The 27,259-nt window shown below is 36.0% G+C and overlaps 4 protein-coding genes across 4 annotated transcripts; all 4 read left to right on the top strand.

Annotated features, from left to right (window-relative positions):
- Positions 1 to 901: 901 nt before the first annotated feature.
- On the top strand, positions 902 to 4,815 carry LOC114759904 (aldehyde dehydrogenase family 2 member C4-like). Its single transcript, XM_028949137.1, has 9 exons — positions 902 to 1,034; positions 1,135 to 1,277; positions 2,742 to 3,122; positions 3,269 to 3,358; positions 3,467 to 3,640; positions 3,723 to 3,860; positions 3,995 to 4,132; positions 4,241 to 4,302; positions 4,394 to 4,815. Exons 1-9 carry the CDS (start codon positions 947 to 949, stop codon positions 4,665 to 4,667), a joined length of 1,488 nt encoding a protein of 495 aa, XP_028804970.1. The 5' UTR covers positions 902 to 946; the 3' UTR covers positions 4,668 to 4,815.
- A 2,267-nt stretch (positions 4,816 to 7,082) lies between these two features.
- On the top strand, positions 7,083 to 11,514 carry LOC114759903 (aldehyde dehydrogenase family 2 member C4). Its single transcript, XM_028949136.1, has 9 exons — positions 7,083 to 7,318; positions 7,407 to 7,549; positions 9,488 to 9,871; positions 9,980 to 10,069; positions 10,163 to 10,336; positions 10,430 to 10,567; positions 10,713 to 10,850; positions 10,941 to 11,002; positions 11,086 to 11,514. Exons 1-9 carry the CDS (start codon positions 7,204 to 7,206, stop codon positions 11,357 to 11,359), a joined length of 1,518 nt encoding a protein of 505 aa, XP_028804969.1. The 5' UTR covers positions 7,083 to 7,203; the 3' UTR covers positions 11,360 to 11,514.
- Positions 11,515 to 16,181: 4,667 nt separating this feature from the next.
- On the top strand, positions 16,182 to 20,850 carry LOC114759905 (aldehyde dehydrogenase family 2 member C4-like). Its single transcript, XM_028949138.1, has 9 exons — positions 16,182 to 16,339; positions 16,468 to 16,610; positions 18,896 to 19,276; positions 19,415 to 19,504; positions 19,617 to 19,790; positions 19,878 to 20,015; positions 20,141 to 20,278; positions 20,361 to 20,422; positions 20,528 to 20,850. The coding sequence occupies exons 1-9, from the start codon at positions 16,252 to 16,254 to the stop codon at positions 20,799 to 20,801; spliced, it is 1,488 nt and encodes a 495-aa protein (XP_028804971.1). The 5' UTR covers positions 16,182 to 16,251; the 3' UTR covers positions 20,802 to 20,850.
- Positions 20,851 to 21,911: 1,061 nt separating this feature from the next.
- On the top strand, positions 21,912 to 26,330 carry LOC114759906 (ARF guanine-nucleotide exchange factor GNL2-like). Its single transcript, XM_028949139.1, has 2 exons — positions 21,912 to 22,948; positions 23,130 to 26,330. The coding sequence occupies exons 1-2, from the start codon at positions 21,912 to 21,914 to the stop codon at positions 26,188 to 26,190; spliced, it is 4,098 nt and encodes a 1,365-aa protein (XP_028804972.1). The 3' UTR covers positions 26,191 to 26,330.
- Positions 26,331 to 27,259: the final 929 nt, after the last annotated feature.

Below are 27,259 nucleotides of genomic sequence, written 5' to 3'. Positions count from 1 at the left end.
GCTACGGCAACGACTTTTCAGCGGCGACAAAAAAGTCAATTTTTTTTGTAGTGTATAATGAGCACTCTATGGTCATCTTTTTAATCAATATGTGAAATGTGATCCGAGAAGGCTATACCTTCAACAAAAGCCAAAAAGAGAAACAAAAATCCATTGGCCGCCTGCCCTGAATCGTTCCATTTTACTCCCTATATGGAACCAGTTTCAGTGCTCATCACCTTAATGAGCACTCCAAGCTCATTAGATTTGAACTATCTATATCTAATTTGAATAGTGCAGAATTAAGATTTTTAATTAATTATTTTTAAGTAAAAAAATCATTTTTTTAAAAGAATGATAACTAAGATACTATCTCTATTTGAGATTATATATATTAAAATAATTATTTTGAACAAATAAAAAAATAGATCTAGACAATTCAAATAAGATATAAACCATCCAAATCTGATGAGCCTATAGAGTGCTCATCAAAGTGATGAGGCCCAAACTAGTTCCTCCCTAGATATGGTCACACCCTGTAGAAAAAAAAAAAATGGTTCTTTTTATAAGATGTTATGATAGTTTTAAGGAGCATTAAATATTTGTTTCCATTTATGTCTAAATTTAATGAGGGTAGTAAGAGTGTAGAAATCATATTAAAATTTAATGTAGTTAATGAAAATAATATTAAAAATAAATTAAATTTTATAATCAATTTAATATTTTTAACTGTTTTTATTAGTATATATAGCAATCACTTATAATGTGGTAATAGGTACTAGAGGGAGTAACTCGAAATTTTAAGTGTTCTGTTTAGTATACACACATGGCCCCCATATACATTTCAACGCCCCTCGTCCTTCATTAGTGATTCTTGTCTCTGTCTATATATAATCCATAACTATCGTATCCCTTCCCCAGTCCTCATTGATATCACAAGAAAGACCTCTCTCTCTCTCTCTCTCTCATGGCTTCTCTTTCCAACGGCCACCCCTCCATGGATGTCAAGTTCAGGCGGCTCTTCATCGACGGACAATTCGTTGATTCCGTCTCAGGTTTGTTGCATCATTCCTTCTTTTTCTCCTCTCTTCCTTAATTAATTACCCGCTGCTAGCTGTTGGAAACTGGTTTGAGGCTTTGAGGGCAATGAAACAGAGAAGACGTTCGAGACGATAGATCCCAGAACAGGTGACGTCATCGCCGCCGTCGCCGAAGGCACCAAGGAGGATATTGACGCCGCCGTTCAAGCTGCCCGTCACGCCTTTGACTCCGGCCCCTGGCCTCGCATGTCCGGTTCTGTATGTTTCTCCTTCTCCACTGCCTCTCTCTCTCTTTTTTTCTTTTTGTTTAAGAGGAAAACTGAACTTGCTCAAGATATATTTTATTGACAAGAATAACACCATGATAATTATATTATTTATTTCTCAATTATTCTTCAATATTTATTAGTAAACGGAGGTGATGCATACTTTTTGATCTATAGAGCACCAAGGCTGATTTTTAAACTAGGAAATTAAGAAATTAATTAGAAGAATAATTTAAAATGGGTAGAAAAAATGATTTGATGGCGCCAGGCGCGCTACCTTGAGGTGGAAGCCACCAAATGAGACTCAGAAACCAAGGCGTCTGACGAACCGTCCGTATGTGGTAGTTTGTGGCAAGCATTACGCAGAACCAATTTGGGAAGTCAACTCATTTATTGGTCAACATCCATCTTTGGCCCCCCCCAGCCCAAAAAAAAAATTTTGAGCTTATCGAGTCATTTTCATTTTCTAAGTTGCGAACCTCATGCGTCGTTGATATTTATGCTCTGGAAACTCAAGCCGGCTACGTCCTCACTTCTCAATTATTTTCAATATTTCAATGCTTTACTCCATCGTAGTACACATATTACAAATGTCTTCATTTACCATAGCCATATATATGTGAAATCTAAAACTAGTTTAGGTGGTTTACATTTATATTTGACGTTTTAAAATATGATTTATTAAATAATAACTCTATTGTTTTAAATACTAACAGCTATATGGCATTATTTTAATTTTAATTGTAAATCTATCAAAATATAACTTAAATTAAATTAAATCTAGATAGTTGAAAAATTCAGTCTGAACATACAGTCTGAGCATCCTTTGAAATCTTCCTGGTGCTAGACGTTTGAATATCTCGAAATCGATCGTAGGACGTTTCAGTTCCTTCATATATAATAACGAAGCTCCTCGAGTCTTGCTACATCCAAGCTTAAATATCGGGTCAACACTTTACAAAATATCTTAATCTCTCTTTCATCCCCGCAGTACATCTTGACTCACGAACCCAGTCAAGTCGGAAACGCATCCTTTCAAGTTGAAAGTCCGTGAATTTCACAATTTTTTTAAGGAAAAAAATGGAGAACGAAAATTTTATATTTCTAAAAAATTAATAATATAGTGAAAAAAATGAAAAAAAGAAGAAGAAGAGAAAATTGTATAGAAATTCATGGATCTCAACTCAGGAACAGGATTAGCTTCGGTCAGGCCAACCCTTTATTTGTCCATTAAAAAACTTTAAATTCAGCGATTAAATTTTTCATGTGAACGGTCCACATGTTATCAAATATATAATATATAAAGAAAGCATGTTCTATAACGACACAAGACACAGATATGAGTACGTTTTTTTTTTTTAAAAAAAAAAAAAAGGTCAAATTTTGTAGATGGGTTTTGTTGTTTTTTGTTGCTGTTACTTTATAGTAAAACGTGTGATGGTGTGTGAATATTCAGGAGAGAGGAAGAATATTGATGAAATGGGCAGATTTGATAGACCAAAATGCAGAAGAACTAGCAACACTAGACGCCATGGACGCAGGAAAACTATACCAGTGGTGTAAGATGGAGGTTCCTTCTGTTGCAAATCTGCTACGTTACTATGCCGGTGCTGCTGATAAAATCCATGGAGAGGTACTGAAGATGTCAGGCAATTTCCAGGCTTACACTTTGCTGGAACCCATTGGTGTGGTGGGTCACATCATTCCCTGGAACTTCCCCAGCACCATGTTCTTCATCAAGGTCAGCCCTTCTTTGGCCGCCGGCTGCACCATGGTCGTCAAACCTGCCGAGCAAACTCCTCTCTCTGCTCTCTTCTACGCTCATCTCGCTAAGCTGGTATATCTTCGCACGCAAACCATGTTACTTTCTCTTCTCTAAATATGTCTTATGGTCTCAACACATTAATTAACATTGTTCTGACTTGTACTTTTAATTTGTTCGTGGATTCAATAACTGGGTTTGGCTGATTTTTAATTTGACAGGCTGGAATACCAGATGGTGTGCTTAATGTTGTACCCGGGTTTGGCAAAATTGCTGGTGCTGCTTTAACCTCGCATATGGACGTTGATAAGGTAAATGGCACGTCAAGAATTTAATTTGGGGTTTTACCTGATTAATTTGGATGATATAGAACAGGGCTTACAGCTGATCGAACTTGCTTTGTTGGTGTGTTGTTGTAGGTTAGCTTTACTGGTTCAACGCAAACAGGGCGGGAAGTGATGCAGGCTGCGGCTAAGAGTAATCTGAAACAAGTTTCACTGGAACTAGGAGGCAAATCACCCGTCATTATATTCGATGATGCTGATGTGGACAGAGCTGCGGAACTTGCACTCATAGGAATCCTTTTTAACAAGGTCAAATAGCTTCCCATCAGATTAATCATATTCCCGAAGTGATGATTATGTCACATCATTTCTTGGCTTGAACTTTCCGCAGGGAGAAGTCTGCGTTGCAGGCTCTCGTGTGTTTGTTCAAGAAGGCATATATGATGAATTTGAGAAGAAGTTGGTGGAGAAGGCAAAAGCTTGGGTAATTGGAGACCCTTTTGATCCTAAAGTTCAGCAAGGTCCTCAGGTAATAATTAAGCAACAAGCTTATTCATAAATTAAATATGCACTCACTAGCTAACTGTACATATATAACAGACATATCGATTGATCATCCTCATATATGCATGATTACATGCTTTAGCTTGTATGAAACTGTAGGTTGACAAGAGGCAGTTTGAAAAGATATTGTCGTACATAGAGCACGGTAAGAGAGAAGGGGCCATCCTGTTGACTGGGGGTAAAGCAGTGGGCAACAAGGGATACTACATTGAACCTACAGTGTTCACTAACGTTAAGGTAATAATAATTAAGATCCAAGAAGTAGTCAACTTCATAAGAGCTTCAAAATCTCAGCTCTGCGCTATAGCATATATAATAACAACAACTGACATATTCATTACGCAGGAGGACATGCTGATAGCAAAAGATGAAATATTTGGTCCTGTGATGGCACTAACGAAGTTCAAGTGAGTTAAAATACTTGCTATTCAATTTTAAGGTGTTGATTAATTGGTCCTATCAGATTAATGATGAATATATGTGTATTATACGTAACAGAACAATGGAGGAAGCAATAAAGAGTGCGAACAACACAAAATATGGGCTAGCGGCAGGCATAGTGACGAAGAACATTGATATAGCAAACACAGTTTCGAGATCCATAAGAGCAGGAATCATTTGGATCAACTGCTATTTTACATTTGAGAATGATGTTCCCTTCGGAGGGTACAAGATGAGTGGGTTTGGGAAAGATTTTGGAATGGAAGCCCTTCACAAGTATCTGCAAGTTAAATCTGTTGTCACTCCTATCTACAACTCTCCATGGCTCTAAAATGCCAAATTCTCTTGTGTGGCTTTTCATTTGTATGACGGTTTCTAGAGTTTCATCATCAATAACGCAGCATCATGCTGTGCCTATATACGTAAATGAAAATTTGTACACCTTTGTGTTCATAATAAGAAAAGCATATATGATGATTCGGTTGATTCGTTTTTAAAGCACTTGAATAATACTCCTTCGATCCTAAATATAAGACCCTTATATACAGTAATATAAGGGTCTTATATTTAGAATCGGAAGAGTAGTTTTGAATATATTATAAGTAGAGAGAGACGACTGAAAAATTTTAAAACAATTTATTCTGTTGGTTGTGTAAATTACTGTCATAAAACTCATAATCCTTGAGTGAGGTGATGGCGGTTGTTGATCTTCTATAATGGATGAGGGGGCCGATCCTAATTGAAAGACGTTAACATTGATTTGATGAAGATTCGAGAACTGCTCAGAGGCCTTTCTTTCCCTTTCAAGTCACCCGCTCATAGGCTATGGCATGGACCAATTTTGGGTCCAATATGATTACAAACGGATGGAAACTTGCGAGTATAATATATTAATCCCCCACCGTTGAATTGCTTAGAGAGTTAAAATTTCAAACATTGCTTAATGAAATAAATAAAAATTATTTATTTTAAATTTTTAATTCTCTCAACTTTTTATAAAGGCATTTTTAAAAAATAGTTATTTGGTCACTGTTAGTTTATGCCATAAATTAAAATCTTTAAAAAATTTTGAGTAATTATTTATTTATTTCAAACCTAAAAAATATTTTGATTATCATTTAAAATAATTAAGAAAAAATAGCAAAAAAGACCTTCAAAATAAAAAAATTGCAAATAGGGACCCATTATAATATTAGTATGGATTTTGACAATAATTAATAAGCAAATGACAATAATTTTTGTAAATAGGTCCCTATATGTATTTTTTAATTTTCAAGGTCTTTTTTTATGATTTTTCCAATAATTAATGTATGATAATTTTGATAGGATGAATTTTCAACATGTAAGTTACAGTGTTCCGTTAAAATAAAGCATATGTCTTCAAATTAGAAGCTCATGTGCTCAACGTCTTAGTCCTTTTGTGCTTTTTCCACGTGGAGGAATCAAATGACCTTATAAATAAAACAAAAGGAAGAGGACATTTAATTATAAACAGCTGTTTCTTCAGCATAATTCGACCCCTCTTGTGCTTATTTATTTAAATTTTCATGTACATATCACTGATTTTATATACATCTATCTTTATTACTCTCTCAGGTTCTAAATATAAGACTTATTTTATAATGTAAATTACACTAAAAAATGAGTTTTATGTTTAGAATAGAAAAAGTATTTTTTGTGGCAGCGAAGATGTTATACAACATCTATCGCGGCCTTTTATTATAAGCCAAAAACAATTAATTTTTTAAATATCAAGACTCAAGTTGATCGAAGGAGCACTTAAATTATTGATCACAAGTCACAACAAAGAAACTTTTGTTCTCTTCTCTAACATGCGGAATCCTTCAAAATTTTTAATGGGACGAAAATAAAGTCTGATCGAGACGCTTCGAGATCTGTCACAAATCGCATATTCAAAAGCTAAGTTTTAACAGGAAAAATATACACCATAAAATTTATATATAAAATCTTAAAACTAAAGAGGAACGAAAATGAACATATTTAATTAAATACATCAATTTCAATATTCCTCCCATCCTTTTTAGTTAAAATTAGTTTAAAACAATAAACATGTAAAAATTGAACTTTTTTTAAGTATGTTCTTATTTAATAAATAAAGGAACAAATAAGAAAGAAATACTACTAGTAATGAGATAAAGGAAGAAAGGTACTGCAGTATGAGCAAAAGATAAAAGAAAAAAAATAAAAAAAAATAAGGGGTAAAACTGGTAAATATGTATTTAATGTTTAGACAACTCTAAGTAGGATTTTATTAAAAAAAAAACAATTTAAACCAATTATAAAAATTACATAATGCCAATATGTTTTTCTTACCGAACTCAAGAAGAGATTAAAAAAAAGTTCTGTTGATTTATTTTTGAGATCATATTTGATTATGTTAGAGATAACATGAGATCATATCAAATTAACTGGTCAAAAGATCGTGTGTGTGTGTTTGTGTTAGTTTTTAACGCAACTTTGATTTTTGCAAACTTGAAAATTCAGCTGCAGAGTAAATGTCGCAAACTTACAAATATATTATAATTTTCGAAGAATTTTTATCATTAAGTTTAAAAAACTTATAACTGGGCTTACAGAATTTTTATTTACCTTGAACCTAATAAATTTTCATAATTCACAACTAGGTTACGTACATACGTTGGCAACCATGTGATGTGAAGGCAATATTTTATCATTCATTCATTCATTGTTTTTAAATATTTGTGGCCAGTCCTTCATTTCGCAAATATTCTGTGTCCATATTCAAGCCTGCGGATATACTGTGCCAAACCACAGTGAAGTTGAACCACAGAGGGACGCTGATCCGATCCCCTCAACTTCTTCGATTCCCTGTTTGTGTGTCTCTCATGGCTTCTCTCTCCAATGGCCACTCCACCTCTCCCCCCAATCCTAATCCTCCCTCCGTCCACATCAAGTTCACGCAGCTCTTCATCAATGGCAGCTTCGTTGATTCCCTCTCTGGTAATCTGCTACTCAACATTTCCTCTCTTCCTTCCTTTCCCATATATCCCTTTTTTCCTTCATATTGATTCCTGCTTCTCGGTAGCAGGGAAGACTTTCGAGACGATAGATCCGAGAACAGGGGAGGTCATCGCCACCGTCGCCCAAGGCGGCAGAGATGATATAGACGTCGCCGTGAAAGCTGCTCGCCAAGCATTTGACTTCGGCCCATGGCCTCGCATGCCCGGCTCTGTATGTTACTTGTCTCTTTTACTTTCTCGTGTTCTCAGCTAGGATGTGGCCCGGCCTGGAGGGAATCCCGTGTGTGCAGGACAGGGCAAGGAACGAAGTATGACGCCTCATAGTGGGTCCCACCTGATTTGCGGTCCCCACTCCCTGCAAATTCTTCTTCCTTTTAGTAATAATTTTTGAGTTAAAGTACTTCCAGTATCCCCAACTATTTACCCAGGTATGTCCAATGGCTTAAAGTAATTTTGGGTGTATCCAGTGTCCTAAACTAATTAAATGATGATCCATATCCTAGGCTAACAGAAATGTTATGTTTAACTGTTACTTTCCTGACTCAACTTAAAGTTGACCCCAGATATTCTACATGGTAGACACAAGGGCACCCGATGTGTATTATTCTACTCAAAAGTCAATTTATTTAGAAGAAGAGGAAGGAAATAAATTCAATTTTGAGTAAGAATAATACATATCAAATGTCCATATGTCTACCATTTAGAATATCTAGGGTCAACTTTAAGCTGAGTCAGGAAAGTAACAGTTAACATAACATTTCTGTTAGCCTGGGATATGGACGTATCATTTTAATTAGTTTAGGATACTGGGCGCACCCAAAATTACTTTAGGCCACTGGACGTATCTGAGTAAATAATTCAGAGTGCTGGGCGCACCTTAGCCCATAATTTTTTTCTTAGAACTTCATTATAATTCTCCCAAATATTATTATTTTGGAGAGTTTTCTTCCGCACATCTTTTTCATCCTGATTTTCTTCCCATGTAATTACAGGGTAAATTTTTTTTGGGGACCAAAAACAGGGTAAATGAACTCAATCACTATTACATTATATTAGACTAGTTTAGAAAAACACAAATTAAAGTTTATAATAACTTTTAAATATTACTTTCGATCTTAATATAAGAGTTCATTTAACTTTTATTTTAGTCCTAAATATAATACTCCAATCCACTTTGTTTATTATATTTATCTATTTTTTTAAAAGTAGTCTTTGTGATAATAATAGTTCTAGTCAATACACTTGGTCAATAGAGATATTTTAGGAAAGACAATATCTACTTATTACAAATAATTAACTTAACTAGTTTTTTAATCTACTCAAATTATTCAACTAGCTTTAATAACCGAAGGTAGTATTATATATATTTAATCATACTTTAACACTCATAATATCTTTCAATGGGACCAACAATTATATGTAATAAGTCCTTAATAATAATACATAAGAGTTGCTTAACCAATTTGTATAGATGAAGAAAGTTAATAAATTTTCAATCCAAAAAAAGAGAAGCTAAATTAATTATCCATGTATAATATTTGATCATATAGGAGTAACAATTTATAAATTAGATAAATTGGTTTGAAAAAAATAAATATGAAAAATAAAAATAGACTAAACTCCTACATTTAATCTATCAAAAAAATTCTAAACATTTAAAACCAAAATCAATTCCATAACTAATTTTTATATTTTTGACAAGAGGAATATTATTAATAAATTTTAAATAATACAACACTTTTTAGATTTTCTATAATGCATGAGAAATTTTTTTTTTTTTTATAAATTTTATACTTTATATTAGTATCAATATTGATATTAATTATTTGGAATTTTTTCTTCTCGGGTTGAATATCAGAAAACTGATCCTTTTTTTTTTCAAGACGTCAATATAAGGAGAGTTTTTTTTTTCCCCATGGATACATCAAAATGATTAATTAGGGATCTCTCCCGAATTCAAGTTAATCAATAACATCGAACACTAGATAATTCTAATATCTAAAATGTTTACGGTATACAGTGTACTAGAGAACATTGTAGAAAAGACCCGCTTCTTTAAGAAAATTAGTTTGTTCCTGGGTTGTGGTGTTGTTGTTGCTATAACTGCAAACAAAGTAATCAAAACTTGTGATGGTGTGGGAATAAACAGGAAAGAGGAAGAATACTAATGAAATTGGCAGAGTTGATAGACCAAAATACAGAGGAACTAGCAGCACTGGATGCCATAGACGGTGGAAAACTGTACCAATGGTGTAAAACCGTTGAGATTCCTTCAGCAGCCAATATGCTGCGGTACTATGCAGGCGCTGCTGATAAAATCCATGGAGAGGTATTGAAGATGTCCAGACAGTTCCATGCTTATACTCTGCTCGAACCCATTGGCGTGGTGGGTCACATCATTCCTTGGAACCTCCCCACCGCTATGTTCTTCACCAAGGTTGCCCCTTCCTTGGCTGCCGGCTGCACCATGGTTGTCAAACCCGCCGAGCAAACTCCTCTCTCTGCTCTCTTCTGCGCCCATCTTGCTAAGCTTGTACATATATCTTTACTTTCTCATCTTCTCTAAACATGTCTTGTGATCAACACATTTCTGATATCTTCTGTACACCAGCATTATTTTGCTTGCTGTTTGTTTTCATAGGCTGGAGTACCAGATGGTGTGCTTAATGTGGTACCTGGGTTTGGTCCAATTGCTGGTGCTGCTATAAGCTCGCATATGGACATTGATAAGGTAACTAACATGTCAAGTATTCTGATCCATTTGAGATTTAAAGGGGGTTCGCGTGCTGCTGAACTTGCCTAGCTTGTTGGTTTGTTCTTGTAGGTTAGCTTCACTGGTTCAACACAAACAGGACGGGAAGTGATGCAGGCTGCGGCTAAGAGTAATTTGAAACAAGTTTCGCTTGAATTAGGAGGCAAATCACCCCTCATTATATTTGATGATGCTGATGTGGACAAAGCTGCGGAACTGGCACTCATAGGAGTCCTTTTTAACAAGGTCAAATAGCCTTCCAGATATATTAATCATGTTATTCCTCATGTGATTTGTGCCTTGTAAGTCACATTATTTCTTGGCTTGAGGTTTTTGCAGGGAGAAGTCTGTGTTGCAGGCTCCCGTGTTTTTGTTCAAGAAGGTATTTATGATGAGTTTGAGAAGAAGTTGGTGGAAAAGGCGAAAGCTTGGGTAGTTGGAGACCCTTTTGATCCTAACGTTCAGCAAGGTCCTCAGGTATAATAATTAAGCAAATTTATACATAAATATACTTTCACTAGCTCTGTGTGTGTGTGTGTGTGTGTGTGTGTGTGTGTGTGTCTATATCACATATATACATTGAACATCCTCATATATATACATACCTCGCATGAAACTGTAGGTCGACAAGAGGCAATACGAGAAGATATTGTCGTACATAGAACACGGAAAGAGAGAAGGGGCCACCCTGTTGACTGGGGGTAAAGCAGTGGGCAACAAGGGATACTACATTGAACCTACAATTTTCACAGACGTTAAGGTAATTAAGATCCAATAAGTACCCAACTTCATGTACAAGAGCTTCAAAATCTCAGGTGTGCTAAGCAAATACAAATAACTGATCACACAGGAGGACATGCTGATAGCACAAGATGAAATATTTGGGCCTGTGACGGCCCTAATGAAGTTCAAGTAAGTTGAAGTACTTGCTGATGTTAATTAGTCGTATCAAATTGATGAATATTGAAATGTGGAATGTGCATATAATTGAACAGAACGATGGAGGAAGCAATAAAGAGTGCGAACAATACGAGATATGGGTTAGCAGCAGGCATAGTGACGAAGAACATAGACATAGCAAACACAGTGTCGAGATCCATAAGAGCAGGAATCATTTGGATCAACTGCTATTTTGCATTTGGGAATGATGTCCCCTTTGGAGGGTATAAGATGAGTGGATTTGGGAAAGAACATGGAATGGAAGCCCTTCACAAGTATCTGCAAGTTAAATCTGTTGTCACTCCTATTTACAATTCTCCCTGGCTCTAAATATTTATCAATTCCTCAGTTATGGTTCTTCATTAGTGAGAGTACCTAGATTTTCATGAATAACACAGCATCATGTAATTAACTGTGTTTTGTAAATTCGAGATTATAAACCCTGGTAATTCTAATAAATAAGAAGCCCAGTTTGTCATTGATTATGCTCAAGCATGATTACGTGTTTATCACTGCTTTAGAAAACACCAAATGTGGCCTAATTAAAATATTTGCATTAAAATGGAGATAATAGGGTATATAAAAGCCAAAAAAAAACTTTTTGGTACTCAATGCTCTTTCTGTGGATATTTCTAGGGCATTTTTTTTAAATTTATGAATTATGAGGATGAATCCCCTTAATCGTTGAGATTTCATTTATTTAAAGGTCTGATCAATTATTCAACTTAGCTGTGATTAAAATTATGTGTTCTTTTGTCAATAAAGTAGAACACAAAATGAACACTATTTTTTTATCAAAAAAAAAAAGAACACTATTTCAATTGTGTGAGTAAATTAGGAAAAAAGTTGGCCTTTAAATAATTCACATTAAATATGAATAATTAGATTGCTCAGCTTTAACGAAACTGATGATGATGAAATAAGTTCTTGGCTTTTTGCTCCAAATATCAATAATTTAAACGTGTATTTAAAAAAAAATTCATAGTCGACCTTTGCAGAGACCAAATAGTCGATTTTTTTAAAGAAAAATTACAAGGATGGTGTATAGAATTTCATTTAGAGCTCAATTAACAGATATACATAAAAACAATTCAGGCCAATACAGAGAAAGTTACAAACATGTTGATACACATATATAAAGAAGAGTTTTTTAGGGGAAAAAAGAAAAGGGACACAAATATATAAGCTTGTTTAATATTATTTTTGGTTCCAATTATAAGATTTTATTTATAGACTATAAATAAATCGGTTCTAATTATAAGACTTTGTTTATAAATTATAAATAAAATTTTATAATTAAGACCGGAGGTAATAGTAATTTGCACAAACAATAATATTCCAAAAATGATTAAAGTCCAAATTGGCAATCAAAAGCATGCCGTGCATGTTTTACATGATCGTGACCTTTTTTTTTCCAGATAAAAAAAAAAAGGTGGAAAAAAAGACCGGATACGAGTATCACATGCTGCATGATCTCCAAATCAAAATTTCAGCCCAAAAGAACTATCAGGATTAGATTTAACGAAAAGAGCTAATTTCTCACAACATGACAAATCAATATTCAAATTTCTGTTAGGAGAGTTATCTACATTAAGTATCTGATAGTGTTTTAAATACAATTGTCTTCAATAAAAAGATATCTATGAGTATTTGGAAAAAAAAAAATTTCAGCCCAAAAGATAAGCACTGAACCAAGAATTTAAGACTTCCTTCTGATAGATGAAGACAGATTGATCATTCATTCTTACATTAACTCTTTGACTACGCTAAATAAAAAGAAAAAATAATCAAATTATTTATTTAATAACTTATTTTCCAGTATATATTGAAACGGTACACTCATTAGTCATAGTATAATTATGAGATTTAATTTAATTTGATCACAATATATACTTTTCATTGAAGATAAAAAAAAAAATAACATGTAACGAAAGGTTTTTGTTTGATGGCAGTATAGTACTTTTGTTTGGGGGAGAACATATGGGAGAGAAAGAGATGAGGGAAAGGCGTGATTTCCAAGAGAAGTGATAGAGACAGTCAGTCTGATGAGGAGGAAGCACATCGTGATAGGATGATGTTAGGATTAGAAGGGCATCCAAGTTGAGTTGGCCTGTATTCAATGCCGTTTGTCCGTTTGCAATAATTTGCATTTATTGACTCTCAAGTCTCAACCCTAGGGACTTGTTTTAATTAATGTTGAATATTTCAATGTTTAGCATAAAAATTAACTAATACAAGAAAAATATGAACACAAAATTAAAAGTTACTAAATCTCAAATCAAATTTGTTAATAAAACTATATTTAATGTTGATAATATTAAATTTATAAATAACAACAAATTTTTATTGAATTTTTTATTTGATGTTTAGTAATTTTTAATTTCTTTTTTTGGTCATTTTCTTTTAATATAATGTTATTTATGTGATTTTTGAAAAAAAATTAAACATAATTTAATTAAGTCAAAAGTCAAAAAATTGCTTTAACCGTAAAATGATTTTTGGGTAGAAGGTAAGTTGCCGTCAAAGTCATACAAAGCATAATGTTCTTTCGTCCAAAGTTTTTGTTTGATTTCAACTTCCAACTCACTTCTAAGGCTTTCTGATACTATCTCAAACGCGTACAGACTAGCGTACATAAGGTGGGCACGGGGCACTTAGGAAGTCATACTTTAATTTTGGGGTGTTTGGAATTAAGAAAAAATTACTTTCAAAAAATAGTTTTATATAAATCAAAATAAAACTCATTTTATATATTATGAATTACTCATAAAAATTATAATTTGATTTCTATTCAATTTTTTTTTTTTAAAGTGAGGTGCCTTTGCGTTTGAGGGTGGAGACTATAATGGAAGGATGCAAGACAAAACAAGTTGAACATTTTTGGGTAACAAAAATAGGGAATCCAAATAAAGGAGAGAGAGGTTGACAATAAATGAATAAATGAAAGAGAGGAAAGCGCCCGGTTTGGGATAATGGGGGTGTCCATGCTTCACACTAGCCGCCCTACCCAATCAATCTCGTCGTGGTCCTGCTTCACCTCCCATCGCAATTACCATGAGAAATGATGCCACAACAGTAACACTTGCACTTTTTAATCTTAATTTTCTATTAACTCGCTGTTATACAATATAAGATTAAAGTGTGTGTGGCATATTGAACTATTTTCTCAAGTACACGCAGTGTCTTAAAGTAATTTTTAGTGCATCTAATGTTTAAAACTAATTAAAACGGTGTGTTTATGTCTCAGACTAACATAAAATGTTATCTTTGATTGTTAGCTTGCTAACTCAGCTTAAAGTTGATTCAAAAATCCTACATGGTAGACACATAAGCAGACACTATGCTCGCCGACAGCAATCCCGATGGGCTCCCCATGAAGCTATTTACAGACCAAAATAGGCTCAAATCATGCAAAAACAGTTGCGTTTCAGCGACCAGTGAGAAATAATCCAGTGATATCTGTCCTGAATTTGCCGGCATTGGTGACAATATTCCCGGGAACTAGCCCATTTCCAATCCTTCCAATTCAGCCATCGTGTCATTTCCGGTGCTCCGTAATCAATTCCTTCTCCAATGGGCTCGTCTTTTCTATCGAAGCCAGCTTCATCGCAAGTGAAATAGCTTCGAATTCAAATGCCTGCTCATCGCTAGAGTGTAGCCCAGTGAGAGCTGGACGACGTCCATGAAGTCACTGACGAGAACACGAATGACTCTAGGAGACAGGGAATAGATTATCACCGGTTGCCGCTGCTGGCCGAGGTCGTCAGGCGTGGGGCGAGGAGGTTGGTGAGCGGTAGCATGTGGTGGCAACGATGGTTTCTTGATTGTGTGAGATTCTTTGCTAACCCTAAGAGGAGGCGGGTGAGGCCCCTAGAGATGAAGCTGCTTCTTGGACGATGGTGGTATGCTTCCGCTGGAAAAATCCCCCGGTAAGTTCATATTTGATGGTTGATCAGATGTTTTTGTGTCTGCTATGTAGGATTTTTGGGCCAACTTTAAGCTGAATCAGCAAACTAATGGTCAAGATAACATTTCTGTTAGCCTAAAATATGAACGCACCGTTTTAATTAGTTTGAGACACTGGATGCACCAAAAATTACTTTAAAACACTGGACATATTTGGGAAAATAGTTTAGGGTGCTGGGCGTATTTTAACCCTACAATATACTCTCACTACTCTCATATATATAAATTCTAAATAGGAAAAATCATTTAAAAAAAAGACTGTAAAATTTGAAAAAGTACCGATAAGGGCCTATTCATAAAATTTTTTGTTAAAACCTATACTATTATTATCAAAACCCATAGTAATGTTGTTATGGGTCTCTATTTGCAATTTTTCAAATTTTACAGTCTCTTTTTACGATTTTTCCTTCTAAATAACCGAATCATGTTTAATAAATAAGTAACTAAAATTAGTTAAAAATAATAAATAGATTAAAAATAATTTTTAAATATTCTCTTATTTATTATGAGAGTAATCAAGAGAATAATAAATGAATAAATAATGAAAGAGAATTTATGGGGTAAGTATATGTCATTCTCTCCCTGTCTTTAAAATAGTTAACCACCTTTCTAATTAATGCTATTCATAGTCATTAAAAAATATAAAAGACTAAGGGGGTGTTTGGATAGAAACCAAACCATGGTTTCAGAAGTGCTTTTACGGATTACGAAGTAAATATGTGGAGGAGGTTATCTCGTTTTGCGGAAAAGTGTTTCTGAAACCTAGGTTTTGGTTTTACCAAACACCCCATAAATACAATTAATTAAGAGTAAAATTAAAAAAAGAGCATTAAATATTCAAATAAAACTTAAAACGAAACTTATTAATTGACCTAGCCCCTCTCTATAGAAGTGGAGCTTACATGTAGCAACGTGGCAAACGGAGGGGGTAATTATATCCGCGGAGTCATCATTGAATGACAAAGAATAAGCAAAACAACCATGCGTATTTCAAAGGGTCAAGTCTTTTATAATTCGTAAACGGTCAAAAGAACTTATGAAGAAGTGCCAAACACGGAAGGAGGAGTCCGCAGAGGGAAGCGGGAGTCCCCACAGGGAAGAAAGGTGCGGACGAAAAGGCAATTTCCCCTTCATTTTGGCTTCCAAGTTGCCATATATGTATGCACTTTTACGTCCCCCCCCCCCCCCGGGTCTCTCCATTCTGTAATTCGTCTCTTCCGCTCTTCTAACTCTCTCTCTCTCTCTCTCTCTACCTCATGGCTTCAGACCTCTTCAACGGCCGCCTCGAGGACGTCAAGTTCACCCAGCTCTTCGTCAATGGCAGCTTCGTTGATTCCCTTTCTGGTAATTCCTCATGCCTCTCCTCTTCCTTCTCTCTCTCTCTCTCTCACTCACTCATAACAAATCAGTGCCTCTCACCTTAGATTGTTGATTCCTGCTCCCTCATATCTTCATCAATCCAAAACTAACAGGAAAGACGTTCCAGACAATAGATCCCAGAACAGGGGATGTCATCGCCGCCGTCGCCGAAGGCACCAAGGAGGATGTTGACGCAGCCGTTCAAGCTGCCCGTCACGCCTTTGACTCCGGTCCCTGGCCTCGCTTCCCCGGTTCTGTATGTTCCTCTCCTCTCCCGGCCCCCCGCTCAATGTTCTTCATCATATATTATAATTAAATTAAATTAAATTAAATCACACACACACGGAAATTTGTTTCACATAATCCATCTAATCACGAAAAACGTTCACATCAGCCAGCAACGTGCACCCCACTTAAACTCGTCCTTGCATACTGACCATGTGACTTTTTTAGTAATTACATTACTTACCCGCTATTACAACAGTAATTTTCTTCCCCACTAACCCATCTTATGATTACATCAGCACACAACCTTTGTAATTCTTCTTATTTTTGTATTATCTTCTAAAATTCATTATTTTCCAAAAACAATGATAAATAATTGCGATGGAATATATGTTGGAAAAAACATAGATCCCATCATGACATAAATTAGTATACATGTTCTTAACGGAAGAGCTATTCAATTAATTTGAGTACGTCCAAAAATTTAATAAACTATTTAATTTTATCAAATGTGACATGACCTCTTCAAGATATCCATAAATAAAATTATATTATATATCTTTTTATAAGTTAAACAAGTTATTAGTTTGAAAAAATGATACATATAAGAAATAAAGTAAGTTAAGATTTTGCTGATAAAAGAAATAGATTAAGATTTTATATTTAGAATAAAAATCAAAATATATTTAGTATTAGAAAAATATTTCCTTTTCCTGTCCTCTTTTAGCCACATAAAATTGTCAAATTATATGACCTAGCAGTACATTGTAGAAAATCAATCTTCACTTTAATTTTCTGCGAGACGTGGAATAGTAAGTAATCACAGACCACGCAAATTTGTTTAAGACAAAACCTTGAACCGTACCAAAACTTGTGTCCTTTTCTATTCTTTTTTGTCCTTTGTATATACACGTAGAATGAGTTGTCCTCCACGGCTCCTCTTCACTGTCATAAACCATATCAATGTTAATGTAGTATCTGATAAAATATCGGTCTTAAATATAAAATTTTTTTTATAGTGTAACTATAAAAGGTATTTTATATTTAAGATTGAAGGAATATTATAAATAAGATTTTACAATTAGGAATAGAATTAGTATAACAAATTAAGTTATTAATAAGTCGCATATATTACAACTCAACTTAGATGTTATATAATAACTTTTTTGCCGGTGTATAACACATAACTGTAATTAATAACTGTTGTTAATTTTATTACTCTACTACCTTTTATATTCTCTGGTTGAATTTGAGAAAATAATGATAATAGTTAAATTTTAAAGACAACCATATGCCGACTCAAAAAAGAATTCAACAGGTACAGGTTTGGCTTTTCCAAGAGGCAAGCACCGCCCTATTTCATAATTATATTTTGGAAAAAAATAGATTTTTTGACAAAATCAAGGACACAACTCTATTTTCTTAATATTTATAACTTTTCTCCCCCACAACATTTTTGAGACCTAATTGCCATTAGATATATTTGGTTTTGATCCGAGTGTCATCCATAATGAATAATATGATTGTATGTAAAGATATTTTTTTTTAGCCATTATTTTATTTCATATAATTAATTGCATCCGTAAGATATTCAGATCTTCTGACATCGACCTCCTGCCAACAGCGAAAATAACTTAAACCGATTCTTCAGCATCAACGTGACATTTATTTAATTACTAGTCCAGTCAAGCACAACCTTAATTTGTTCGTGAGCTTTTGATATTTTTGCCTGTAATGATGTGTCTTGTTTTTAAAATGTTGTTATTTAATGCAATTTAATTATAAACTCATTCTTAAATATAAATTTCTTATATAGTAAGAGTCTTATATTTAGAGTCGGAAGAGTATAAGATAAAAAAGAACACATGGTCATGTGTAACCGAAAAACATGATATAATATATATAAGAAATTTGAATAAGTTCTTTTTGTTTGGCTTTTATATGAGAAGTCTTTTTCTTTTTTTTTCAAAGGGCATAAACAGACGCAGTCCATCAGCTTTCAATTTCGGAATTTGTGTAAAGATGATATTAATGAGTTCCGAAAGTTTTATCCCTCGTTTGGGATCGAATTTTGTTTAAATTCAAATGAAATGGTAAATATCAAATACTAGATGATTTCAACAACACACGATGTCTATCATTGGACAATATGATGTCACAAATTCAATAAGAAAATATAACCCAGTTCTTTTCGAAGGACACACATCTGCGCACGTACGTTCATGGAAAATTAGAATGAAGTTACTTATATGGTGGGTTTTGTTGCCGTAACTGCAATTAAATAAAACGTGTGATGGTGTGGGGATATTAATTCAGGAGAGAGGAAGAATATTGATGAAATTGGCAGACCTGATAGACCAAAATGCGGAAGAACTAGCAGCACTAGACGCCATAGACGCGGGAAAGCTGTACCGGTGGAGTAAGACGGAGATTTCTTCAGTCGCAAATATGCTACGTTACTATGCGGGTGCTGCGGATAAAATCCATGGAGAGGTATTGAAGATGTCAAGAGAGTTCCACGCCTACACTCTGCTCGAACCCATTGGTGTGGTGGGTCACATCATTCCCTGGAACTTCCCCAGCACCATGTTCTTCGCCAAGGTCAGCCCTTCCTTGGCCGCCGGCTGCACCATGGTCGTCAAACCCGCCGAGCAAACTCCTCTCTCTGCTCTCTTCTACGCTCACCTCGCTAAGCTGGTATATATGCTCGCAGTTTCTCTTCTTTAAACATGTGTTATCATTTATCAACACATTGATATTGTGCTGCTGTGTATTTTTAGTTTGTTTGTGGCTTCTTCTTCGCTGAAACTGGATTTTGCTTGTTTGTTTTGATAGGCTGGAATACCAGATGGTGTGCTTAATGTAATAACTGGCTTTGGCCCAACGGCTGGCGCTGCTATAAGCTCGCATATGGACATTGATAAGGTACGTATACGTACGTAGTTGGCAAGTCAAATATTCAGGAGTTTTACAGGATTGAGATATTGAAAAGGGCTTCCTGCTGATGAACTTGGGTACTTGGTGTGTATTATTAAAGGTTAGCTTTACTGGTTCAACACAAGTAGGACGGGAGGTGATGCAGGCTGCGGCTAAGAGTAATTTGAAACAAGTTTCACTAGAATTAGGAGGCAAATCACCCATCATTATATTTGATGATGCTGATGTGGACAAAGCTGTCGAGCTTGCACTCATTGGAGTCCTCTATAACAAGGTCAAATTGCCTTCCAGAAATTAATCATCTTCCTTTAATGATCATAGCTATTAACTATAAGTACCGTGTTTTGGCTTGCGGTTTCAGGGAGAAATCTGTGCTGCAGGCTCTCGTGTGTTTGTTCAAGAAGGCATATATGATGAGTTTGAGAAGAAGCTGGTGCAGAAGGCAAAAGCTTGGGCAGTTGGAGACCCTTTTGATCCTAATGTTCAGCAAGGTCCTCAGGTAATTAATAAGCACGAGTACTATATATCAATATATATGCATAATTAATAGCATATTGATCAATCATATATCCTCCTACGTATTCATGCTTGCTGATATTTTTTTGGTTAAAACAACAACAATAGGTAGATAAGAAGCAATTTGAAAAAATTTTATCATACATAGAGCATGGAAAGAGAGAAGGAGCCACCTTGCTGACTGGGGGTAAGGCAGTGGGCAATCGGGGATACTACATAGAACCTACAGTGTTCATTAATGTTGAGGTAAGTTCCAAGTATCCAAATTCACCAGAGCTTCGATTCTGGTGTGTTTATAATAATAACACATTCGGTATTCTCAATCCAGGAGGACATGGTGATAGCACAAGATGAAATATTTGGGCCTGTCATGGTGCTAATGAAGTTCAAGTAAGTTAAAATACTGGCTATTCATCTTTATGATGTCAATAATATAACCAGTCGTATAAAATTGACGATTACTAAAATGTGGAATATATATATGTAATTTGACAGAACGATGGAGGAGGCAATAAAGAGTGCGAACAACACAAAATATGGGTTAGCAGCAGGCATAGTGACGAAGAATATTGATATAGCAAACACAGTGTCGAGATCCATAAGAGCAGGAACCATTTGGATCAACTGCTATTTTGCATTTGGGGATGATGTTCCTTTCGGAGGGTACAAGATGAGTGGATTTGGGAAAGAACATGGAATGGAAGCCGTTCACAAGTATCTCCAAGTTAAGTCTGTTGTCACTCCCATTTACAATTCTCCATGGCTCTGAATGGCTCCCTGTAGCTATGAGGATTTTCAATTACATATGAGGGCTTTTGCATTTTCATGAGTAGGACACAATCATGTCATACCTTGTAAATGGAGGATTCCGCACTAAATTTTAGAAGCCTTGAATAGACTTTAAACTTGTCAAAGCCTATACCTTATTCTTACAACAACTGTGTCCGAAGTTATATTCCTCTCGTTTTTTTTTTTTTAACTTCTCTTGAGTTAACCTTATTAAATTTGGGGTTATTCGAATTTAGAGTATCTCAATAGTTGAAACACTTAAGTTATGTGCGAAGTCTAAAAAGTAAGAGGTAAAAAACATACTACCTTCGGTCCTAATTATAAGAGCTAGTTAACTGATTTGAGAACATTAAAAAAAGAAGTTAAGTTAGTTATTTGTAATAAATAGATATTGTCTTTTCAAAAATATCCTTACTAATCAAGTATGTTGGCTAAAACTATAATTATTAGAAGGACTATCTTGAAAAAAATTGAGTAAATGTAAAAGACAAAATGGATTGGAGTCTTATATTTAGGACCAACATAAAAGTCAAACGGAATCTTATATTAAGGACTGGAAGTAGTAATACGTAAACAGAGGAAGAAAAAATAAAATCGAAAGTCTTGTCTTCATATACTCTTTTGCTTTTCAGTCAGTCTCCACGTATCCAACCAAAGGGAGACGTATAAGTAATTGCAGCATTTTATCCATTTTTGGTAATCCCATCATTAATTTCAATTGGAAAGACAAGTCAAACGGTCAAAATGTAGCATTTCAAATGAGAGGAGGGCGGATCACCAAAAAAACAAAAGAGATCTAGAGAGAAAGAGAGAGTAAATAATTACGCAGCGATTTTTTTTTTTTTTGGGGGACAATTACGGTGATTTTAAGCAACCATTTCTTTTATTGGAATGTTCACTGTAGTGAGAATAATCCTCATGCGGTATTTGACATTTTTAATTTGCAACCCTACTAAATTCCACAAGGTTACCCCACAAATGAATTTTATGAAACCAAAAAAATAAAAAACGAATTGGGAGACAACGTTGTCAACTTGCCATGCATAACCGTTTTTCAAAAGAGACAGTTTCAGAAAACTAGCGAGCTCCAATGGCATCCGGAGAAGAAGATAGGGACAAGCGAAGAGGTTCGACCAAATTCAAAAGAAAAGAGTTGGGAGTGTCTTGCATGCTAAGCACCGAAGTTGGAGCCGTGCTGGCTCTCGTCCGTCGCCCCCCAGATTTCAATTCCCCCTACCTTCCCGCCGACGACAATTACGAATCCGCCTCCGTCAATTCCCTCCGATCACTCCGATCCCTCATCTTCACCCTCCACCAGGAATGGCGCACCGTCGACCCCTCCATCTACCTCACCCCCTTTCTCGAAGTCATCCAAGCCGACGATGTCCCCGCGTCCGCCACGTCCGTCGCCCTGTCCTCCGTCCTCAAGATCCTCAAACTCGGCATCTTCGACGAACGCACCCCTGGTGCCAAAGACGCCCTTGACGCCGTCGCCAATGGCATCACCTGCTGCCGACTCGAGAAAACGGACCCTGTCTCGGAAGACGCTGTCATGATGAGGATCCTTCAAGTCCTAACAGCCATAATGAGCCACAGGGCCTCGCTCTTGTTCTCGGACCAAGCGGTTTGTACCATCGTCAACACATGCTTCCAGGTGGTTCAGCAGTCTGCGAACAGAGGCGACTTGCTTCAGCGAACAGCGAGGTACACAATGCACGAGCTTATTCAGATTGTGTTTTCGAGGCTGGCTCAGATCGAGGTGAAGGATGGGGAAGAGAGTTCGGAATCGGATACGGATGATGTTGGGGTTTTGGAATCTGGGTACGGAGTTCGTTGTGCCATAGATATCTTTCATTTCCTGTGCTCTCTGTTGAATGTGATGGAGGTGATCGAAACAGAGGGCCCCAATGCTCACTCTGTTGATGAAGATGTTCAGATTTTCTCGCTGATTTTGATCAATTCGGCCATTGAATTGAGCGGAGATGCCATAGGGAAGCATCCCAGGCTCATGAGGATGATCCAAGACGATCTCTTCCACCATTTGATTTATTATGGCACGTGGTCTAGCTCCCTTGTCTTGTCCATGATTTGCAGTACCGTTTTGAATGCATATCACTTTTTGAGAAGGTTAGATTTCTCAGGAAACTAAGAAGCATGTATACTTCTGCTATTAAGTTCTCTGAAGCATGAATCATGATGGCTGGGCATATGCTGAGTAAATTGTTAGTGTGCTTGGAAACGAAAGTTTATTATTATATGTATCATGTAATCATTGCATGTTTAAGAAACTTGTATTTTGTTTTTGCAGTTTCCTTCGCCTGCAACTAGAAGCCTTCTTTGGATACGTGCTTCTGAGAGTGGCAGCTTTAGCGAACACAGTTCAACTCCAAGAAGTTGCAGTTGAAGGGATAATAAATTTTTGCAGGCAACCCACGTTTATTGCTGAAGCTTACGCAAACTATGACTGTGATCCATTTTGCCGGAATGTGTTTGAAGATATTGGAAAATTGCTGTGCAAGCACTCATTTGCCGGGAACGGTCCTTTGACCTCTTTGCAAATCCAAGCCTTTGAAGGATTAGTCATTATAATTCACAATATCGCAGATAATATCGACAAGGAAGATGAGTCCTCCCCTTTAGGTCCCTACTCAAATCATATCACAGAGTACTCACCCTTTTGGGAGGAGAAAGAGAAGGATGGTAAGGACTTGGAAGCTTGGGTGGAACATGTACGTACAAGGAAATTGCAGAAGAGGAAAATGTTAATTGCAGGAAACCATTATATCAGAGATGACAAGAAGGGCCTCGAGTACTTAAAACATTCTCAATTAATCTCTGATCCTCCTGATCCTAAGGCGTTTGCTTTCTTCTTTCGCTACACTCCTGGTCTGGACAAGAACCTGATAGGAGAATATCTAGGAGACCCAGATGATTTCCACCTCCAAGTTCTTAGAGAATTTGCAGCCACCTTTTATTTCACTGGCATGGCCCTTGACACCGCACTGAGGTTCTATCTTGAAACTTTTCGATTGCCCGGAGAATCTCAAAAGATTCAACGTGTTCTTGAAGCATTCTCAGAGAGATTCTATGATCAACAATCTGCAGACATTTTTGCTAGCAAGGACACTGTTCTTATTCTAAGCTACTCCCTCATCATGCTTAATACGGATCAACACAACCCCCAAGTGAAGAAGAAGATGACGGAAGAGGATTTCATAAAGAACAACAGAGCTATCAATGAAGGGCAGGATCTACCCAGAGAGTTCCTCTCAGAGCTGTATCATTCTATTCTGTCGAACCCACTTCTTGCTCCAACAAGTACAAATGTAGACATGAACCCCAGCAAGTGGATTCAGCTCATAAACCGATCCAAAGTGGTTCAACCTTTCATCCAGTGTGATTTTGATCGCAGGATGTGCAGAGATATGTTTGCTTGCATTGCAGGTCCAGCAGTGGCTGCTCTTTCTACATTCTTTGAGCATGCTGATGAAGATGATTTGCTTCATGAGTGCATCGAAGGGTTATTCTCAGTGGCTAGGATTGCTCAGTATGGACTAGAGGACACTCTAGACGAGCTCATATCATCATTCTGCAAATTCACTACACTTTTAAACCCTTATGCCTCCACTGATGAGATATTGTACTTGTTCAACAATGATTTGAAGCCTAGAATGGCAACAGTTGCTGTTTTCACTGTTGCAAACAACTTTGGAGACTCAATCAGAGGTGGTTGGAAGAACATTATAGACTGCTTGCTGAAACTCAAGAAGTTAAAGTTACTTCCTCAATCTGTCATTGATTTTGAGCTTACCCCAACACAATCAGCGGATGGATCAGGTGTTGTTTTCCGTGTTCGTAATTCAAAATTAGGAAGCCGACAGGTTTCTAACATAGCTAGTCACTCCTCATTTTCGTCGCAAGATGGTAAGGACAATTTGATCATTGGCTCTGAATTTGAACAGAATGTGAACATGATCAAACAATGTCGCATTGGTGCCATTTTCAGTAAAAGCTCGAACATCCCTGAAGAATCTCTACATAATCTTGGACGATCTTTGATATTTGCAGCTGCTGGAAAAGGCCAGAAATTTAACACGCCCATTGAAGAAGAAGAAACTGTTGGGTTTTGCTGGGATTTGATTACGGCAATCACATTAGTCAATGTTCACAGATTCCAAGCATTTTGGCCTCAGTTCCATGAGTATCTCCTGACAGTTGCTCAATTTCCCATCTTCTCCCCTATCCCTTTCGCAGAAAAAGCCACTGCAGCCCTTTGCAGGATCTCTCTGAGGCTTTTTTCTTCACCGCAGGCGGATAAATTCCCAGAAGAGCTTATTTTCAAGTCAATAAATCTAATGTGGATGCTTGATAAAGAAATTCTTGAAACCTGCGGCGGGGTCATATCACAATCAGTTATCCAATTAGTCTCCGAGTACCCTGGAAATTTGCAGACACATCTTGGGTGGAAGACGGCTTTACATTTGTTATCAATCACTGGCAGGCACCCTGAAACCTATGATCAAAGTTCTGAGGCCTTGATCACATTAATGTCTGATGGGGCAAATTTTTCACGAATTAATTATTCATACTGTGTAGATTGCGCTTTTAGCTTTATCGCACTTAGGAACAGTCCTCTAGAGAAGAATCTCAAGATTCTGGATCTGCTATCCGAGTCAGTGAATTTGTTGATTCAGTGGCAGAAAAATCAGTATTCAGATCCAGGAAGTAATTCCAGTGGAGTAAGCAATAACAGTAGCTCTTCTTTGGATGAAAATCCAAGAGGTGGATCATCAAATTTCACCATGAATCTATTTGTGAAACTAGGAGAGGCATTTAAAAAGACGAGCCTAGCTAGGCGAGAGGAGATAAGGAACTATGCAGTTCAATCTCTACGCAAGAGTTTTGATCTGGCTGACGAGCTGCCATTCACTTCAGCAAATTATATAAGCTGTCTCAACCTAGTGATATTTGCAATGGTGGATGATCTTCATGAGAAGATGTTGGAATACTCAAGGAGGGAGAACTCAGAGAGGGAGATGAGAAGTATGGAAGGTACACTGAAGATTTCAATGGAGCTAATGACAGATGTGTACTTGCAGTTCTTGAAACCATTATCTGAGAGTAGTGGATTTCGAACGTTCTGGTTGGGAATTCTGAGAAGAATGGATACTTGCATGAAAGCTGACTTGGGACAATATGGTGCATCAACTGTGCAAGATTTGGTCCCGGACTTGCTGAGGAGGATCATCACGAGAATGAAAGAGAAGGAGATCTTAGTGCAAAGAGAAGGTGATGATCTGTGGGAAATAACATACTTTCAGATACAGTGGATTGCTCCTGCCCTTAAAGATGAGCTTTTTCCTGATTAACACCACATCTTGTTTATTAAATCAAGATTTTCTTTTTTGGCGCCAATTTCATTATTCTGCAGAATTTTAGACGATGTTTTTTTGTTGTTCGTATTTCTACTTGTCGAAATACTCACAATAACAGAGTTTAGATTGTTACATGTATTTTCCAGACACAGATAAAAATGCAATACAATCTCATATTCCATGTAAAAGCGCCAGTTTACTCTAATTACTTCTAAAGAAATCATAACCTTGTTATTATTTTTCGGTGCATCTTAAAAATATTCTTTAAAAAACCCTATAACTTGATGTTTGCAAAAGTATCCTAAAAAAAAAAAAAATCTAATGACGAGGCAACTCCAAGTCAAATTGATCTGCGTCATTAATATTCAAAATCACGTTAAATATTTTTTAACTATTTTATATCTAAATTTATTTTTCAATTATATTATCCAAGTGAGTTTCAATTTGTTAAATTGATTCTTTTACAAACATCTAAATCAGGTTACACTAATTAATTTTTATCCCCACTTCAATTTGCCAGAAGTCAATTCAAATAAAAGTTATTTTTACTAGTGTTAATCCAAACAAGCCCCAATGAGCAAGCGTTAACGAATTGAATATGGAGTAAGGTCCAATTGAGCCCAAATAGAATTACTGAGTTTCAACCCAAAACAAAGAAAATCAGACCCGATTGGGCTTGGGCTTCGAAATGGGTTTGATCGTCAGCCTGATCTCTTTTTGTCTTTTTTGGTGTACCTGCTTGATCTCACTTTAGAATCACTCCAATTTTTTTTTTTCAAAAAAAGAATGCTTAAATGAGAGTCCCGCATTGTTTTTTCGTTTTTGCTATTTTTTCTGATTTAAAACGAAAGGATATGAGCTTCTTAGTTTTTTGTTTTTGTCATATTTAGAAAATTTTGAATGAACAACAGACATTGGTCTTGGTAAAAAGGGGTACGAGAATCTCAAATCTGAGAGCTCCAATTAGATTTGACCATTATGCAAAATTTAACTCAATTATACTATAAATATATACTACCTCTTGTCGTAATTATAAGACTTTAATTGTAGATTATAAACGAGG

This window comes from Neltuma alba, unplaced genomic scaffold (genome assembly GCF_004799145.2).
Source record: "Neltuma alba isolate B1F8T4 unplaced genomic scaffold, ASM479914v2 tig00010916_pilon, whole genome shotgun sequence".
Classification (NCBI taxonomy): Eukaryota; Viridiplantae; Streptophyta; class Magnoliopsida; order Fabales; family Fabaceae; genus Neltuma; species Neltuma alba.
Note: the sequence above shows the minus strand (reverse complement) of the source record. Positions and strands in the feature narration are given on the sequence as shown.

Excerpts from the sequence above, each read along its gene's own strand:
- LOC114759904 (XM_028949137.1), top strand. The coding sequence starts at position 947 with ATGGCTTCTCTTTCCAACGGCCACCCCTCCATGGATGTCAAGTTCAGG. Across the intron at positions 1,035-1,134 it reads ATTCGTTGATTCCGTCTCAG|AGAAGACGTTCGAGACGATA; the intron begins GTTTGTTGCATC and ends GCAATGAAACAG. Across the intron at positions 3,641-3,722 it reads TAGGAATCCTTTTTAACAAG|GGAGAAGTCTGCGTTGCAGG; the intron begins GTCAAATAGCTT and ends AACTTTCCGCAG.
- LOC114759903 (XM_028949136.1), top strand. The coding sequence starts at position 7,204 with ATGGCTTCTCTCTCCAATGGCCACTCCACCTCTCCCCCCAATCCTAAT. Across the intron at positions 9,872-9,979 it reads GCGCCCATCTTGCTAAGCTT|GCTGGAGTACCAGATGGTGT; the intron begins GTACATATATCT and ends TTGTTTTCATAG. Across the intron at positions 10,568-10,712 it reads ACGTTCAGCAAGGTCCTCAG|GTCGACAAGAGGCAATACGA; the intron begins GTATAATAATTA and ends ATGAAACTGTAG.
- LOC114759905 (XM_028949138.1), top strand. The coding sequence starts at position 16,252 with ATGGCTTCAGACCTCTTCAACGGCCGCCTCGAGGACGTCAAGTTCACC. Across the intron at positions 16,340-16,467 it reads CTTCGTTGATTCCCTTTCTG|GAAAGACGTTCCAGACAATA; the intron begins GTAATTCCTCAT and ends CAAAACTAACAG. Across the intron at positions 19,277-19,414 it reads ACGCTCACCTCGCTAAGCTG|GCTGGAATACCAGATGGTGT; the intron begins GTATATATGCTC and ends TTGTTTTGATAG.
- LOC114759906 (XM_028949139.1), top strand. The coding sequence starts at position 21,912 with ATGGCATCCGGAGAAGAAGATAGGGACAAGCGAAGAGGTTCGACCAAA. Across the intron at positions 22,949-23,129 it reads GCATATCACTTTTTGAGAAG|TTTCCTTCGCCTGCAACTAG; the intron begins GTTAGATTTCTC and ends TTGTTTTTGCAG.